The 18,477-nt window shown below is 37.0% G+C and overlaps 4 protein-coding genes across 5 annotated transcripts; 1 reads left to right on the top strand and 3 right to left on the bottom strand.

The window, feature by feature from the left end:
* Positions 1–432: 432 nt before the first annotated feature.
* On the bottom strand, positions 433–5,732 carry LOC114718833 (pentatricopeptide repeat-containing protein At3g48810). The gene is made up of 3 exons (XM_028904276.1): positions 1,855–5,732; positions 1,525–1,650; positions 433–942 (listed from the first exon to the last, which is right to left on the bottom strand). The coding sequence occupies exon 1, from the start codon at positions 4,870–4,872 to the stop codon at positions 2,878–2,880; it is 1,995 nt and encodes a 664-aa protein (XP_028760109.1). The 5' UTR covers positions 4,873–5,732; the 3' UTR covers positions 433–942; positions 1,525–1,650; positions 1,855–2,877.
* Positions 5,733–7,258: 1,526 nt separating this feature from the next.
* On the bottom strand, positions 7,259–13,836 carry LOC114718832 (beta-glucosidase-like SFR2, chloroplastic). 2 transcript variants are annotated; one of them, XM_028904275.1, is made up of 11 exons: positions 13,443–13,836; positions 12,387–12,750; positions 12,110–12,248; positions 11,727–11,893; positions 10,485–10,706; positions 10,144–10,312; positions 9,837–10,070; positions 9,592–9,741; positions 9,381–9,510; positions 8,015–8,200; positions 7,259–7,604 (listed from the first exon to the last, which is right to left on the bottom strand). In XM_028904275.1, exons 1-11 carry the CDS (start codon positions 13,612–13,614, stop codon positions 7,597–7,599), a joined length of 1,941 nt encoding a protein of 646 aa, XP_028760108.1. In that variant the 5' UTR covers positions 13,615–13,836; the 3' UTR covers positions 7,259–7,596. The 2 variants fall into 2 exon arrangements, 1 of the variants encoding a protein (XP_028760108.1); XR_003737855.1 differs by lacking the exons at positions 7,259–7,604; positions 8,015–8,200 and having other exon boundaries at positions 9,592–9,764.
* Positions 13,837–15,888: 2,052 nt separating this feature from the next.
* LOC114718821 (uncharacterized) lies at positions 15,889–16,320 on the top strand. Its single transcript, XM_028904264.1, has one exon. It carries the CDS (start codon positions 15,889–15,891, stop codon positions 16,318–16,320), a length of 432 nt encoding a protein of 143 aa, XP_028760097.1.
* Positions 16,321–17,139: 819 nt separating this feature from the next.
* LOC114718820 (zinc finger protein 4-like) lies at positions 17,140–18,477 on the bottom strand. Its single transcript, XM_028904263.1, has 2 exons — positions 18,358–18,477; positions 17,140–17,898 (listed from the first exon to the last, which is right to left on the bottom strand). The coding sequence occupies exons 1-2, from the start codon at positions 18,475–18,477 to the stop codon at positions 17,140–17,142; spliced, it is 879 nt and encodes a 292-aa protein (XP_028760096.1).

Raw genomic sequence — 18,477 nt, 5'->3', positions numbered from 1 at the left:
CTTATATATAACGAAGTGTTGAATGACTCGTTGACTTTTGAACAGTTTAGAACTTTTCTGGTGATATTTTTTTTAGTAGAATTTGAAGGACGCAACACGACAATGACAGCTGATTATCAAATTCCATCGAAGAATCCTTGCGAATTGCGTTCTCTGCACTAAGCGGACAATCTGTTTTCATAACAGACAATTTCCTGGCAACATGCATACAGCGGGAAAAAAAAAATAGCAAAATTTTTAGTTGAAAGTTGAAACTCAAGCAGCTTCCTGGCAAGATGAAACATCCCACGTGGCACACCTAATTTCTTTTCATCTTGGACCGTGATTAAACAATTGAGATTTGACAAAATGGGGTTCTCAAGTGATATTTCATCAAAAGAGATAGACACCATAAGGGACAGATATATATTAATCAGCAGGGAGGAAGTTGGAAACCTCTGTGAATCAGCAAGTAGCTTAAATAAATTGTTTGACGAGGCCAGTGGTGAATTTAATACGGCTTGAAAATTGTTACTCCGCTGCTTGCTTCCTGGAAGTACAACCCAGAAAACACTATCATGGTCTAAATTAACTATGACAGTTTACAAACATAACTATAAACTTTGACCAGTGTGTTGCACAGGAGAGATGTTAACTTGGGACGGACATGAAAAGAAAAATTTAAGTTTGAATCAAAACGCAGCGAAACTTTTATAACTTCCTGTCATCGCAAAAGAGTTACACATAAGTAGTCATTCTCGTCCCAAAGTGTCATCCTCGCTAAAAACAAAAGAACTTGCAAATAAACATCAGCCAGTTATATTGCTCTTGTTTAATTGCCTTTGTAGACACGGAAACTGAAAGTCGCGGGGTACAAATATCAGCAAGTCCTACCGGCTCTTGTTCACTCATGAATCTCTGCTAAGATTCTTCTTAGATGTTGATGGGTGTTGGGATACATAACTGAATAATAAGAATATCATAAAGATCAATAAATTACAATGCTTCAATCGTGGTTGGCGTGATCAATTAAAGGAATAAAATTTTGAATGACAACTAAGAAAATGCAAGGAAATGAATAGATAGAGACAATATACTATGTGAGCTTTAAAAATTTTCTTCGAGGAATTGAGCTTAATATTATACTAATCACGTTGAAACTGAAAAGTCTTTATAGCTGGCCAATGATTTAGATAACAACCAAAATCATTTTGCATCTTCATATGATTTTTTTATTTTTATTTTACGGCGCAAAATATGTTAGTGCTTATGTTCAACATTTGACATTGACATTATAAGCACCAATATAATAAGCTTTAGAAGAGATCCACGAACTTCAGGCGGTTTCATTCAAACCCTGAGATGAGCGTCTTATATCAGAAACTTCCGGGATCTGGGGATTGAATAACACAGTTGTTGCAGTTCAATGGTTTATTAGGACCTTGTCAACTGTCAGGAATGAATCTTTTATAGAAAGAATATAAAATAAGGAAGAAAGTACATGACAAAACAATACAGTTGGAAGAAATTATTGGACAACGACACCTGTCAATATTGTCACTCGGGTACATTGGACAAAAACAACTGTAGGTTCATCATGGCGTTCTTGGATATTTTCATAGTTAAATGTAAGCAGTGTCATCATCCAGAATACAGTTGACGGTATAATTCCTGCATAAAAATAAAAAGGAAAAGATAACTACGATGAGGCACATTGTATAAAATAAAGGGAAAAGAATAATGAGATGAGATGCAAATTAATGGTAACTAAAGAATAATGAGATGAGATGCGAATTAGTGGTAACTGAGGATTTGATATGATGAAACCTATTCAATAATGACGTAGACACAAGAAAGTACAAGCGGAGAACCAACCATAAATTCTCCATGAACTTGTTGGTGGATGTAAAGCAGAAAGCAACACAATCTCTATTTTCCATTCTGACCACTTTTCAATGAAGTACTCGCAGTAAGCAACATCCTCATCCCCCATCCTCTCAAAGACCTTGCTCAATTAACGCCTTCTCCAACATCAGATTTGTTGGACTTCGACAATCCATACTCAGCAGACTTTTGGAATTGATTTTTTCTTTTAACATTAAAGATGCATTGGTAACTTGATGATGAGAGTCAAAGCTGAGCAACATTATGAAACAGCTTTGATCCTGACCTCGAGTGGATCCCAAGGCAAGAATTACATCTTCCATCCTAGAGAAGAGTTGCATCTTAGATTTTTCCGAAAAACTTTCCGTAAACCATTTGACCTTCAATGTTTTTCTACTCATTAATACAGCAACTAAGGGCTTAAACATCAAAACATCTTGCATGTTTTACAAGAACTTCCTCCTCGCTCCCTTTTATGGCGTTTCTGACTGTGGATAGATGGAGAAAAGGAAAATAGACACTCGTTAAATCTTGTTTGAACCGCTTTTTCTAATTATAGAGGAAGGAAAATAGAGTTTAAATCCCCCTCATTCTCCACCTACAGAAAATCCATTCCCCTCAAGATCCTGTAGAGCTCCAAACAACTGTTAATTTGCGTTCCCTTTGCTTGTCAAACCAAAGCAGGGAAAATAAACTCCCATCTCATATTCTGTTATCATTTTTATGCACTGCCAAGGTGAAGACTTCTCCTTTCATTCATTTTCCTTGTCAACTCTCGAACATAACGTTTGGGAGAACAATAGTCAGGTCTTTCATTTCCTCTCATAATCATTCCCTTCATTTTTCATTTTAATTCCAGAACACAGTCAGTGTTAGCCGGCACAATACATTTTCTTCTATTTCAGATTCATTCGTCAACACTTTCTCCTGTTTGCAAGTGTCAGGAAAAATGAGCATGTATTCCACTCTGTAGATAAGTGTCTTAATCATTAAGGCAGAGCAAAAAGTTGAGCACTATCCATTACCCAATACATCATCCAAAATGCGAATTGGTCCCATATGGCCTAAGTTGTTAAAGAAGCAGCGTACCAAGACATCCCAAGTAGCGATGTTGGGAAAGATTCCTTCCGTTGTCATTTTATGAAGATACACAATGGCCTCTTCAATGCCTAACGAATTACAAATGCCACACAGAAGACTAGTATATGCAACTATGTCTGGACGCCACTCCTTCTTCTCTGTAAGCCTATCAAAAAGTTGCATGGCAGTTCTAACCTTGCCCCATTTACAGTATGCATAAATAATTATATTATTGGTAGTGGTATCCGGCTTTGCTCCATTTGCCAACATTTTCCCGAAAATCTGGAAAACTTGTTCTTGCATTCCAGCATGAGAGAATCCATACATTATAGTATTATAAGTAACAGAAGTTAGTTCCACCTCCAATTCTTCCAGCTCCTTAATAAGCCCATAAGCTTCCTTAAATCTGTTAACCCTAAATAAACCGTCCAGTAACTCATTATATGTTATGATATTAGGCGAGCACTTATATTTCTCCATCATATCAAGCACACCCATTGCCCATTCTACTCGTCCACTGGAGCACAAGCCCTTAATAAATGCATTGAACGTAACAACAGTTGGAGGACAGCCATCACTGTCCATGATTTGAATAAGACGCTGAGCCCGGTTAAACATTGAGTTCTGACAAAGGACATCCAGCATGCAGGTATATACTACAACATTAGGGTGGCAACCACAAGTGATCATTTTGTTCCATGTCTCAGAAGCACCTCGCAAATTTCCAGCTTTTGCAAAACCATAAATAAGAGAACTATACGTGGTAACATTAGGACGGCACCAAATCTTTTCCATATGATTACAGACAGATATAGCCTCTTCTAGATAACCATCGGTGCAGAGACCATTTATTAAAGTGTTATATGCAACAACATTGGGCTTAACTCCCTCTTGAATCATAAGACTCCACAAGCTAAGAACCTCACCCAATCGGCCACACAAAAAATAGCCTTTCATCAAGGAAGCAAATGTATGAATATTGGGGCTGCATCCTCTCATAAGCATTTGGCCAAGTACAGCAAGAGACAAGTCAACATTTCCCATGTCACAAAGACAACTGATGACTGTAGAGTAAGTGATAACATTCGGGTCAATGCCCTTATCTAGCATTTCAATGATCAAATCAAAGGCCTCCATAAATTTATAATCTTTGCATAATCCATGTATCAAAGAATTATAAACAGGCACCACAGGTGCGAATCTTGCAGCTAGCTTTTTTGCTTCCTCCACCTGACCAATCTTACACATAGAAGATACAATAGTCGTGTAGCTCACTGCATCTGGAGGGCAACCCTTACTTGACATTTCCACAAGCAACTTGCAAGCCCCATCCACCTTCCCATTTCGACAGAGAGCCTTGATAAGAATATTATAGGTGAAAATATTTGGATCCATACCTTCTCCCTTCATGTTGTTATAGACAGGATTGATCATCTGAAACCGATTTTCATCCAGCAACGAATCCAGCAGGTGGTTGTATATCCTGACTGTGGGTTTGCACCCGAATTCCCTTATCCTATATAACATCTTCAAAGCTTGATCAGCTGACCCAGCTCGTCGATAAGAATGTATAACACGGATGAATAAATCTTCAGAGCAATCTATTCCTTCCAACTTCATGTGTTGCAAAAGATATTGAACACCATCGATATTGCAGTTTCTTCCCAGTTTCTCAATCATAGTTTGGCATGTCAGATGGGTGTGTTTGAAAGCTCCAGAATTGGCCAAGGACTTGAAGTATTCAAGTGCCAACACAATATCTTGCTCATGTCTCAGTCTTTTCACAACTTCGGATTCCTTAAGAACGGACACATTTGCAGATTCAACTTGGGGTTTATCGGGATCAAAAATTGGTTTCGTGTTGAGTACAAAGGGAATTGAAGGCTTGCGCACTTTTAACACTAAAGAACATCCATCTTTCAAATACATAGTATTATGCAAATGAATTGAAGCCTTCGGCTTTAGATTCAAGAAGCTGAACACCCAAGAGAAAACAGACTAAGAAATCGGTTACAAGGATGACTTTGGGGTAGCCCAGCCCTCTTGCCCGCCACCAAAAATTCAGAACAAAACATTCTTCGCTCTGTGAATCTTTTGTTTCAATTTAGTGACCTTGATAATCAGGAAACACAAAAAACACGAATACAGATGCAGGAATGTCGTCACTTGGCAAATGAAAATAATGCAATATTGTCTACTCTCTCCTCATGGAATCGAAAAGACCATAATGCCCAAAATTCTCCACAAAGCAAGTCTATGAAGAACCTTGGTTTGCCAGACGACCAAGACAGAACCATGCAGCAGTTTCCAACTCAGATGAATAGAGTCTCCCACAAGGGCTCGTCCAGCCAGCAGCTGGGCTCGAGACTTGCACGTTGAACAAACCAAACAATAACTCTACTATGTGTTCTTCAAGTTCATCACCCGAGTCCCTCATCAGTTCTATTATCATTAGTCTTCAAAAATTTTTGGTCACCAAATTCCATGTTGCATTCACTCTAAACTATGTATTTAAGAAAGTTACTTATTAATTTGCGGTTCCTTGCCATCGGTTCCTCGTCGGCGGAGTTCAGATTCCTGGTTGCCGCAATCTTAGATACCGGCCACCTTACGGAGCAACGCCTCCTCGCCGCCGGGATCTCAGGTTGTGTAACTCAAAATTGCGGCGCCTTGCTTTGTCTCTGCTCGCCGAACACGGAGAGAGTTGCCGGGAAGAGGATGTAGAATAGAAGAGGCAGCAGGAGCTCAAGCTTGGTCTTAGAAGGCAGAATCGCAGGGCAGAGGACGATCGCAGAAGCTAGGGTTACTTCTGTCGAAATACCTTGCACGTTCAATTCACTGAAATTTGGGAAAATTCTCTTAAAAAAAATCCTGATTTTTGTTCACATTTATAACAGATAACCTTTTGGCATTACTCAGTCAAGTATGGAACATCCAAAAATTTATTAGGAAAATTCGCTAAAAATAGATCAAAAAAATTGTGTATTATTGACCAGATTAATGAGGACATATTATTATGCTTTTATGATGAAAAACTGACGTATTTAAAGTCTGGCAGCATTGTAAGAAATGACGGGATATTGATTCAGTTGATGATATTTATTCGAAAAATTTGACAACAATATTTATGGTGTTGAGGATCAAATCACGTCTGGATATAATGAAAGATAAGTTTAGGTGACTTCAGTGATCTTAAGTGAAAAATGGTTAATATTTTAAGGAAAGATTTAGGATTTTGCGTGTATCATGAAATATTAATATATCACCTAGAGAACATGTAATGATACATTGTTGATGTGTTATAGTTTAGTAGAAGGTGTGAATTGTTAATTAAAATGAAATAATTCCATATTTATGAACTCCCCGCGGGATAAATAGACACATCAATAGGGATCGCTGCCTTAGTAATTCCATTACAACTCTTAGTTGGATGTATTTATGGTCATCAATCTTCTTAAGATGTCAGGGCTAATGACAATTGCAACAGTGAAACATGCAATTTCCTGGCAAGATGTAAGACAACAAACAATCAGTCAAATTAGTTGAAATACTGCTCTCTGGTTTTTTTTTTTTTTGGGGGGGGGGGGGGAATATTTGGCCATAATAGCTGAAACATTATCATCAACTCATCTTGTAGCGTCAAATTAGAATGGCTAGTGATGTGCGTATCAAAAAAAAGAACGGCTACTGATATATTCATTTGTTTGAAATCCCGTTTTGGCTTTGCCAAAATGGGACATCAACACACAGCTTATACACAATCAACATTGGATATAATAAAATTAAAGAAAATTAATAGTACGCACAAGAATGCGTGAAATGAACAATAGAACTGGTATATTTGGTGCACAAGTAGTCTGGATGTCCACAGTGAGTTTGATCATGAAGACCTGTATTGTAAGCTTGAATCAAGGAGTAACAAAAATAGTAAGTTGCAAATTTATTTTGAGGTTTGATTTTGTTGGGATTGATTAATTTTTATTTAAATATTATCAAGAATGTCAAATTTAATATTATTGACTTAATTTATTGGATGTGTCCTGCGAGCTTTTCTCCTCCTCTGTAACTGATATTCTGCTTTATATCTTTTCTTTAATTGGAGGCAGTAGGATTGGCTAATTTTTATTTAATATTAAATATTATTAAGAGTGTCAAATTTAAGATTGACTTGATTTATTGGATGTGTCCTGCGAGCTTCTCTTCTCCCCTGTGACTGATACTGTTTTATACGTTTCCTTTAATTGAAGGCAGTAGGCACTAAGCCGCTAGGTCAGAGATTATTCGGCTGAGGTTACAGTTCAAGTAGTGTAGATGATAAGAAAGCAAGCATTTTTCAATATTATAGACGATTTGCGCTGCCACAGAATATTATTCACATGGGACAAAAGCGGAGGAAAAAAGGGATTTGTCACAAGTGATTTAAAGCAATTAATTAGTAAAACAGCGTAGCGAGTAATGGCATTTAATAAGCCATCGCAGAGAGTATATATGAATACTGCCTCAAAAAGCATGAAGAGGTTCCTTGGGGATGGACATTTATGCATGATATAATGGGACGATAAAATCAAACCAGAAGCTAGTAATTCCCTTGCCTTGATCCAATGACCGCAGATTATTCTTCTGCTGTGCAGGTTGCCTCTCTATGAAGCTGATTCATGTGGGTGCACATATTAGAAAAATGAGCTTGACTATTACTTAAGTAGTACTAATATTAGATTTTCTATGTATTAAGCATTGATGTATTAAGAAAACAGATATTCTCCCAGTTGTGATGAACGGGGATTGGGAAAACAGATCTGGCTACTGAGCAAAGAGAAACTCGGGTTCTGCATTGATTTGTAAGGTGAAATAGACAATTCAACACTCATATTATGCAGTAAATGACTTCTTGCTGTGCATATGTGAAGTATTTTGTGTTAGACATCATAATATTCGAAGCTTTAGATTGAACGCCACAAACAGATGGAGTAATGTACTGTAGACTCGATATATGTCTTGCCTTAGATAAATTCCTCATTGTGAGAACCTATATACGAGAGTTTTTGACATGCGGCGGAATATTAAAACCTACCTTCAAGAGGCTGAAGAACTAGTGTGTCCCTCTTCTTCTGAGGTTTCGTTTTCCTTTTCAGAGAGAATGGCCGGACAATGAATCTTGAGAAGCAGCTCAAAGGATCCTGTAGACCATCCATCTCATAGTGACCAAACCGCCAATCTCTCTCAATATAAGGTCGCTGAATAGGTTCATCGAGTCCACCTTCAATGAGGAACAAGAAGAACTGTGATTTATTTTTATCCAAATTTGAGCACTAATGTAGAACAATCCAGCCTTCGCTCAGGAGTCACATGGGACTCTAGACATGTCAAACTACAGTTACATGGAATCAAAGAAATTTGTAGATCTGACTGGTCAGATACCACGTAGCTCATAAATTGAACCACTAATTGATACAACTTTTAAATTTGCTATGCCACTACTCGCGGTAATTAAGGCACAATTATTTATAACTCAGCAAGGACACAGAAATATTCGTCCTTAACTTCTGCACATTGGTTATACTATTACTTCTATAACCTTGGGCTGACAAAGTTATTGGTTTAAAGTGCCGCAGCAAAACAATGTGACTGAATGAATCGCTGACCAAAATGTTAATCTGAGGAGGGGGGATAGAGAGAGATGAACAAGTGAAATCCAGAAGATGCGTGCATGCAGTCACCCGCACCATGAAAGCCTGAAGCAGAATATAAGCTGAAAGTCCAGAATGTAAATGATTATGACGGCCTGTAGGGCAAGCCTTACAATAGAAGAGGGAAGAATGCACATTAGGAAGCTGAAGGGGCTTATTTTTCTACCAGAAGGAAGAAAGTGGGGGCCCAAAACATAAGTACAAGGAGCTGGCAAGAGAGGAGCAGAATGGGGGCAAACACAGTTCAACTACCAATGTCTGGTGAAGTGAAGGTAGGTGAGAATGGGAGCAGGACAGAATATTACAGAGGAAGGGAGGATGGAGGAACCAAGCAGAATTTCATTACTGAAAGGAAGAGGTCCAGGTCTCTTGAATACCAGGGAGAGCGTTGCCGTTTTTTTCCCTTTTCTTTTGTTGCTCTTTTTTTGCCCTGATATTCAGAGAACAATTCTGTTAAGGTAGCAGAAGCCTTCTTCCTTTGGCGGGTGACTGAATCAGAATCCTTAAATAATACCACCTCCTGTCTTTAATATAAGAATTAATTAACTAATTTGAGTAGATTAAAAAAATTAGTTAAGTTAGTAATTTTTAACAAATAGGTGTTCTCTTTCCTAAAATATTCTTGCTAATCAAATGTATTAGTTAAAACTACCATTACTACAAGGACTACCTTGAAAAAGAATAAATAAATAAGAGAAACAATGTGGATTGGTGTCTTATATAGCACAAACTCAGATTCTCAATGGATACCTGCATACATCAAGCCGTGCTTGTCTACAGCCCGATAAAATGGTCTTGTTTTCTTCTCATTGGCAGCTCTCTGGAGTTCATTCCATTCTCTGTCACGATCGTCACGTGTGACTCTGCCCGTGCTCACAATCTGGAATTAAGGTTACATTAAAGGTGTCTGTTCAGAGAAAAATAGTGTCAAGTAAAACAACTATAGAAACACAGTTCTAACTTTAGAAAATAGGTGGTAAGAAGGGCGTGGGTTGCGTGCAAGATTATTAGCTCGGTCAACTGCTACAAGTCCAAACTTGGGACCGTATCCATCAGCCCACTCCCAGTTATCAGAAATAGTCCAAAACAGGTAACCAAGCACAGGAACACCCTATGAAACGAGAAGAGGAAGGCCTGATGTGATATCAGTAATGACAAAGAATCACGTGGTTTAAAGCTGATCAACGTTAAATTCAGAGTCCAAACCATTGTCATGGCTGCATATATAGCAAGCAAATGTTCCAACAGATATGGACGTCGGATTAGATCTGTCTCATCAGATACTCCGTTTTCAGTAATAATGAAGGGAACATTTAGATGTTTGTATCTTTCATGGAACTGAAGCAACATGCGATACAAGCCATCAGGATATACCCCGCGACCAGATTCACTGTATTCATCTGTTTCCACAAGTTTCAGTCCCGCACCAGAAACAACTTCCTAAATGTCAGAATAGCTATATAAGCATGAGCCTAATGCACACAGTCCATTCATCAAGGTTAACAAAACAAACCTGCCCATAGTAGTTTATGCCTATAAAATCCAGCTTGTTAGAAATACCATCGATGTACGGGAAGAGAGTCAAGGAATTAGCCAGTGAAACAGCAGCGACATCAAACAGACCATAGGGTCGCATGAATGACACATGGTGTGCTACACCAACTATGGGTTTTAATGAGTCACTGCCAAAAGGTTTTCATGAATCAGAAAATTATAATTACAAAATCAGGTAAGAGGTCAACCATGAAAGCATAACTTATAGGGATGGAATGAAAAGGTAAAAAGTCATAAAATGATGTTCAATGTTCGATAAGAAAGCTACGCATTCTGCAGCTTCTTTTGAGAAAGGCAAACCTTTTTTCATGGATATAATCATATGCTTTTGAGTGTGCAATAGCCATCCAATGCATGGTCTGTTGGAACACACCAGTTGGAAGAGCAGAAGTAGCAACCTCCAGCATATCAGGATTACCACCAGGCCAAGCGCCAGCACAATAAGTAAGCATACAGAAGACATGAGGTTCATTGAAAGTAACCCAATATTCTACCAGATCAGATACACTGTTTACAACAAGCCTGCACCATGGAATGTAAGCAATGAGGAAAAGCATCATGTAATTTACTATCATAAGATGGATAACTCATTGACATTGAATAAAGACATAATCATGTGGGGGAAAATATGAATATGAGGACAAGCTCCAAGCTGCACAAGACAATCTTAAAAGCAACCACTACATGCTGGCGTCTGACACCAACATATGGAATTTAACAAAAACCAGCAAACAGACAGTGCCATAATTCAAGTGAACATTTTACAATGGAGGGCAACTAATGTTCAGTCATTCACAAACCTTTTCAATTCACTCAAGTGATTTTTCATCACAACTTTTTAAAAACAAAGTGTAATGACGGATAGATATATTAGTTAACCAGGAGAAAGTTGGACAGCTCTGCCAATCAACATGTAGCTTAGTTAAACTGTTTGATATGAAGCCAGTGGTTTATATAATACGGCTCCAAGAATTGTTTCCAATTATGATATAATAGTTATGCGGGTGGGACAAACCTGGCACCAGTGAAATCAGGCCAGGTTTTTGGGTTGGGGCCTGTTAATCAGGCAATGCTAGTACACAGATGATTAAAATGACATCTCTGGGCTAAGCAGATTTATATCAAAAGATACCAGGTCAACCAGAATTGTTTACGAAGGCCACCTCCTGAATGATGTAATTTTGCCTCTATGCCCCCGGCTTACCCAAAAAGGGAACTAAATCCCCCTTCCTCCACGACCAAGAGTACCCAATCCCAAACATACCCGCATTTTCTTCAGACCTTCCTCCATCCCCTTTCTTCTCTTCTCAAACAGTCAAATAAAAGTGCGTTACTCCCCAGGCCCCACCTCCACTTCCCTGCAGCAAAGCAGCCTTATAATTGTGCAATGGTGAGATTGCATTATTTGGGCATGCATGCATTAGTTTCACTTAAAACCAAGGATAGGCGGGCACAGTGCAGTGGTCGTTCTAACGCAAATGTCATTAGAAGCAGTTAGAGGAAATAACATATACGGACAACTAACACGAAGCAAAGACCAACCTGGTAAAGTCCATGAAATAATCAACAGTCTTTTCCAGCTTCCAACCTCCATACTCACCAGCCCAAGGTGGGAGTGAGTGATGAAAAAGAGTGAGCATGACTTTCATCCCATATGACCGAACCCTATTGATAATCCACTTATAACGCTCCAAAGCAGCATAGTTAACCTGAGAAGATCAAGTGAATTATTCATAAAAGTAAAATATCTGCACCAGTTGAATTCATTGAACTGATTTTTCATAAAACAATATTAGAAAACACTTTAGCTGACTGCTTAAGAAGCTATTTCACAATATTACTTATCAGTTATCATACTTGCCAAGTAGTGGAAGATGGCATCATTGTAATACTTAATCAGCACGGAAAACCGTTATGACACTCACAGATTCTTTTAACCCATTTACAGGCTCCTCTGGCATAATTCTTGACCAATCTATCCCCATGCGAAAGACAGTAACACCAGTATCTTTGGCCAGCTTCAGTTCTGTATCAGGATCAGACCAAAACCTTAATCTCTCCTCCCTGAGAATCAGGCATCATTTTCTATTCAGCATGAAAATATCCACTGTGATATAATTAAGATACTCCAAAAGTTCACAATATCCATCTCTGTTAATAATTAATGCTTAACATGATATCAGCATTAAAATCTGGGCTTACGGGTGCGGAACATTATGCCAAGAAGTTACATTATGTTGTTGTTCTTCTTTTGGCACAGCAGCTGGTGCTTCTTCATCTTCTTCTGAGTACTTCTCAAATCCTCTAATCATGGCCTCCATAGCAACCTTTAAAGGCTTTTTCCTCTTTTTAACTGCATAATCATCATGCTGTCGAGATGAAGCAGCTTGGTGTGACCCACCATCACCAGTAGCAGAGCCCATCAAAGCATCAGCTTGTTGTTTGACCTCTTGTGAGTCAGCACGAGGCTTTTCTTCTTCTGCAAACTGAATCCAAGCATCATTAAGCCTATCCTCAACATGTGCTGGTGCTGTAGCCAGGCCAAAGAAAAAACCATTTTCCTCTTCTGCAGGTAGTCACGAAAGGGGAAAAAACTTCATGATCCTCCTTCAGACAATCAAACTTACACATAATTACATAAGCTAAGTAGGAGCACCACGTATATGAAAATGTTATATTATCAAGGGCAAGCCAAAAATTAAAAGTTATTGAGTTTGGCAAATATAGTTCGTAAAAGAAATTATAAGACGATAGCTTCTCTTTTGGTAGCCGTGCAGTTCTTGATTAATTATATGGCATATAGTGGGATAAAGCCCAGAAACTTAAACGGAGTCAAAATCCTCGTCAGAAGAACCCCTCGAATATAATCAAGAAACATGGCCTGATAAAATTTCAACACGTATTTCTCGAGAAAAATTTCTCGCCGATGTGACTCTAAGGCCTCACCGGTAAAGTGCGTGATTCTTCCTTCTAACGCTGTGCCTACAAGCCGAAACCAATTTCAGTGGAAGTAAGAACTTAAACCACATTTCCTCCCATTCAAATTCAGGTTCGAGCTTCAGACTTCGCCAGAATAAGCTTGCACTATATACGAGTCTCCCATGTACGTACTTAAGTTTACAATTACCCTGACCCCAAGCATATGACCAGAAATAGGACATCAACAATTAACAATACTCAATAATCATTTAAACTTTATAACAAACCTCGATTGCTCAAACAGTATAAAAATGGAAGTGTTCACTTCTAGTCCCTTACCATCAACATTGAAGACGGCGAGTACATCAGAGGACTCGTCAATAGGCGAGCGGAACGGGCGGAGATTCTTTCGCCTGAAACGGGAGAATGAGAAGGCATTAGCGGCGATGGTGATCGTGACAATTGCTCCGGCAAGCTTCGTGGCAGTGACGAAGAGCGCCCCAAACGTCATTTCGTCCGGCCACCGGGGTCGCGCTCGCTCACTGAAACTCAACGCAAGTGAGGCGGATGATATCCACTTGTCTCAGAGATAACGAACTCATAAAGCGTGAGCGCTTCAAGGGGCCCACCGCGCATATCATGTACACGGAATCTCTACTTTACGGTGGCTTAACGAAATACGGCAACCTCCATCGGCGTTTTCTGGTATTTTCCACGTGAAGCAGAAGCAGTGGTGCTCATGTGGTTGGCGCGGAGAGCTACATTCTGTTAACATCAATCCGAACCCAACCCGAAATGAGGTCCAATTCCTTGCGGAGTAGCAAGCTTCGGGCAGGTTGGGATTTTACCTCTTGAAACGCTAATTTAATTTTTAATTTAATTCTAAACATAAAATTTTAATATATTTTATTTTTTATATCTATCTGTTTTTTTAAAATAATTTTTATAGTAATTATACACATTAAAAGTTTCATCAAATAGTAATTTTAGGTAATACACATGATTAATAAAGATATTCTAGAAAAAGCAATATATTTATTACAAATAACTAACTTAATTACTATTTTTTTTAATCTCTTCAAATTAGTTAATTAAATTTTATATTAAAGATCAAATGCATACTCACCTTAAAAAAATATATTCTCATGAATATAATTGTAAATCAATTTTATTTAATTTTTTTTACCTATCAAAATAGGTCCTTCATCATTTGAGAATTTGCTTTTTAAAAAAAAAAATTAAATCAGCAAACTTCTTACGCGTAATAAATCCTAAAAAAAAATTTAATTGTAATAAAGATATTTCAGCCATGGACCCTATTGTCGAAGGATATAGTCTTTGTGCCTCATCAAAAAAAAATTAAAATAAAATTTTAATCTTTATCTTCAAAGCAGTTTATATTATCCACAACGGAATCATAGAGAACAATTATACAGTATATGCCACTATAAAAAATATACCTTTATTCAAAGCGAATTATAAATAATTAATGAAAGCATCATTTTGTTATCTATTTTATTTATCATCACGAAACGATCCACGAAGGAGGTTGGTTTGAGTAAAATTACATATATATGCGTAAAGTCTTTTCTAAAAATTATTCTTCTAAAATCATTTGAAAAACACATTTTGGGGTATTTAGGGCATCTAATTAACATTCACGCATGGTTTCATTTTTTTAATTTTAATCTTCATAACTACCAATGCGTGAACGAGCCGAGCAATATTTTAGGAGGAAAAATGTGTACGAAGATGGTAAAGGTAAATAATAAACCTTATAAATCATTTGGAGGAAAGATATATATATATATATATATATATATATATATAACCCCAACATTAAGAAAAGATTCACCATTTTTTCCTTTCTTTTCTTAATTCTTCTCACCAAACAATGCATGAACTGGCATAATGATGACATTAAAGAAATCCAACATCCATGCATATATCATTTTTAAAATTTCATTTTGTTCTTTCCTACCTAGCAATACAGGAATGACGAAATGAGTAGTCAACACTTGTAAGAAAAATGTATATATACATAATAAATGTTAATAATATACTCCTCCGGTCCTTAATATAAGACCCATTTAACTAATTTGATTAGATTAAGGAAGTTAGGTAAGTTAGTTAATTATAAGAAAAGTGACACATTCTTCCTAAAACACCATAATCATCTTTGTTAATACCCCATCTTCCTCTTCTACTTAATTATGGTTGAGGGAGTATCCATATGGGTAATTTAGAGAAAATTAATAAATATGAGAAATGGGTCTTATATTTAGGACCAAAACCAACTCAAGAATTGGGTCTTATATTAAGGACCGGAGGAGTACCTTTTAAATATCCTAATAGCCCAAATCGTGAGAGAAAGCGGCACCATTCATTTAACATTTTTAATCCTTCTTACCAAACAATTCATGAGCTGCCCAAATAGCACCTTATCAGGTAAAAAAAAAAAAGTTCATTATATGTAGCTATTATGTTCAAAAAAAGATCCCATTAAAATTATTTTAAAAGAAGATGATCCAAATATTGATAAAAGACAAGTTCATATGTTTTCTTTGCTATCTTTTGAAAACAGCTTAAAATGCTCAATCTCTGTTTACAAGGAATCAAAATATTTAATTAGATATTAATTATATGTGTTTTTTTTTAACTCGTGGAAATTTTCTTTCATGATGAAGGTCTTAGGATAATTTATGTGAGTATGTGGGAGAAAATATGTTTCAACCACCAAATCTTCCAACTCAACCAATAGGAATCGTGATGGTCACCTCTGCCAATGGGAGTGTTTCGACTCAACACAAATGGCTCAGTGAATAATCTACGACAAGCTGCATGCGATGGAATCATAAGAGATGAGAACGGTAATTGGATTGTAGGTTTTCACAAACGACTTGGACGTGTTCCCTCAACCACAGCAGAACTACTTGGGATTACCACTAGACTTCAAATATGTAGACAACAAGGTTTTGACAAAGTGTTGGTCTATACCGACTCACTTGAGGCTATCCACCTACTCATGACAGACAGTGGAGGATACCATCCTTTTAGAACAGAGATCACAAAAGGAAGGAGGCTGATATTCTCTGATTGGGAAATTGAATTTAGATATGCACCTAGGGAGTCCATACAGCGTGTAGATTTTCTGGCAAGAGAAGCACATATCGTGGAGGACATGAAGATTTTAAATGAACCCCATCCTGGATGTTGATCGCCTATGTTTAGATAGGGTCTAAATGTAGTTGTTGTGTTGTACTGATTTATCTTGAGCAAGTTCATCTTGCCCATAAAAAAAAATGCTGATTTCTCCAAACAAAAGGAATCATGCGAAAATATTTAGCTATTGTATGTGCTTTTTGAACCATGAGGTATACCGTAATTTTGATGCTTAGCCTGTTGAAATTTTTCTTTTGTGACAAAGGTATCAGGATCATTTTTATGAATATGTATGAGAGAAAATATGTATAAAAATCCATTCATACTATTGGAAAAAATGCGTAAGAAAAACAACACTTATAGTTTTTTCCCCTTTTGTGTGAATAATGTTCACTTGTTGAGAGCTATATTGAGTCATCGCTATTTAAAGTAAATATGTGAAAAGAATTTTGTTTCGACTTATGAGAAAAAATTGTTTTTAAGTGCTTCTAAAAAGTACCGAAACTCCCCAAGTCGAGTTCGGCTGTGCTGTATATCACATACAGATGTAAAATTCTTTGAACGATAATTTTCTTCAATCATCCCGCATGATAGTAAAACGTTTAACATCATATTGAAGGTGGCCGTGGGAAAAAAACCACTGACCGGAGCCTATACTAACTGGTTGGCTTTTATTTAGATTATTAGATAAAATTATTTATTAAATTTGAAAACCAAAATGCATGAGAGAACAAACTCAATATATGACTAAAAATATTAACTGCTATTGCCAAAGTTCTTCCACCAACAGAAATATAAATTGAGAAAGACGTATAGTTAACTACAACAAAGACCTTTTTTGAACATTAGACTACCACAAATTTAAACTCTAACTTTAAAGCTTAAGAGACAAATCAAGACCCGAAGAATCAAGATAATCATCATTCTCTTTCTTGGGAGCTTCTTCTGGCATAAACTTGATGTGTTGATCACCACCAGTAGCAACAGTAATAGTAGCAGTAGTTGAAGAAGAAGAATTTTGCCCAAACTGATGGCGAGTAGTTGGAGGACTAATATTCTCACTAATTTCTTCAATCTTCAAGGTTCCAGAACTTGCCCTAACTCCAAACCTATCTAGGGTTTGATGATCATGCCTGAACCTAAAATTAGGGTTACTGTAAGAAGGTTTGTGAATCATGGACTCCATTCTAACCCCAAGTGGCCTATTATAATTGATCAAAGGGCTATTAACCAGAGGGTTAGGATGATGATAAGGGTAATTACCATAATAAGAATAGTGTGGAGAATAATAATGATTCCCCAAGAAACCAAAATGGTGATCAGAAACAATCCCTGCTTGTCGTCGTTTTGCAATTGCACGCTCTTGTTTGTGTGCGTTTTGATGGCCTCCTAGGGCTTGTGAGGAAGAAAACTCTCTTTTGCAGAAGTTGCAGCAGTAAGTCCTTTCTGCAGAACTGTTCTTTTCATTATCATCACCATGATGATCTTCAAGATAATCATACTCATGATCTTTTCCATTGTTGTTTTTATTATTTGTTTCAGATGAAGAACCTATGATGTTCACTTCTGATCTGAAAAAATCCAGCTCCATCTTCGATTTATTACGAAGAGAATCATCCTTGCTGCTGGTAATCTTTATGGAACATATATCAAACAACATAAGAGAAATCAAATGGTCAAATAATGAATATATGCGGTAATATAAATTTAAATTACTTTTTCGTGTGTTAATTTAACATATGATTATAATTAGTAGAGAGAAAAGAAATAGAGGGTGAGTGTAAAGAAAGAGGGGAAATAATAAATTCAATGTATTCAGACATTTTTCTGCAAAAAATGTAATCTTTATTGACTTTAAAAGAAAAGTGATTCAAATAGAGGATTAATTCCAATTGCATAGCTGATGATTTGAACTTCTGTGACAGTAGCAAGACAAAACTATAAAAGTGATTTGGAATCCCTTTGGTCAGAAAATACACGAGTTATTACCTTAACCTTAAAAATAATAACTAAAAAACAAAACAAAAGAACTAACGAAATAAATTTTAAAAAGAAAGAAAGAAAAGAAAGTTTTATATATAAATTTACTCACTTGAACCATCTTCATCTTCTGGTTCCTGATGGCTTCATCTCTGGAACTTTCTCCTTTGGACCCTCCTGAGATGCTGGAGGCTTCAGAGGATGAGAAATCCATACCATGATTTGGAGCCAT

This window comes from Neltuma alba, unplaced genomic scaffold (assembly GCF_004799145.2).
Source record: "Neltuma alba isolate B1F8T4 unplaced genomic scaffold, ASM479914v2 tig00011872_pilon, whole genome shotgun sequence".
Lineage (NCBI taxonomy): Eukaryota > Viridiplantae > Streptophyta > Magnoliopsida > Fabales > Fabaceae > Neltuma > Neltuma alba.
Note: the sequence above shows the minus strand (reverse complement) of the source record. Positions and strands in the feature narration are given on the sequence as shown.

Coding starts and splice junctions, on each gene's coding strand:
- LOC114718833 (XM_028904276.1), bottom strand. CDS start 4,872: ATGTATTTGAAAGATGGATGTTCTTTAGTGTTAAAAGTGCGCAAGCCT.
- LOC114718832 (XM_028904275.1), bottom strand. CDS start 13,614: ATGACGTTTGGGGCGCTCTTCGTCACTGCCACGAAGCTTGCCGGAGCA. Junction 11,894..12,109: donor TAAATGGGTTAAAAGAATCT/GTGAGTGTCATA, acceptor TGATCTTCTCAG/GTTAACTATGCTGCTTTGGA. Junction 10,071..10,143: donor GCATAAACTACTATGGGCAG/GTTTGTTTTGTT, acceptor TCTGACATTTAG/GAAGTTGTTTCTGGTGCGGG.
- LOC114718821 (XM_028904264.1), top strand. CDS start 15,889: ATGGGAGTGTTTCGACTCAACACAAATGGCTCAGTGAATAATCTACGA.
- LOC114718820 (XM_028904263.1), bottom strand. CDS start 18,477: ATGGCTCCAAATCATGGTATGGATTTCTCATCCTCTGAAGCCTCCAGC. Junction 17,899..18,357: donor AGAAGATGAAGATGGTTCAA/GTGAGTAAATTT, acceptor TGTTCCATAAAG/ATTACCAGCAGCAAGGATGA.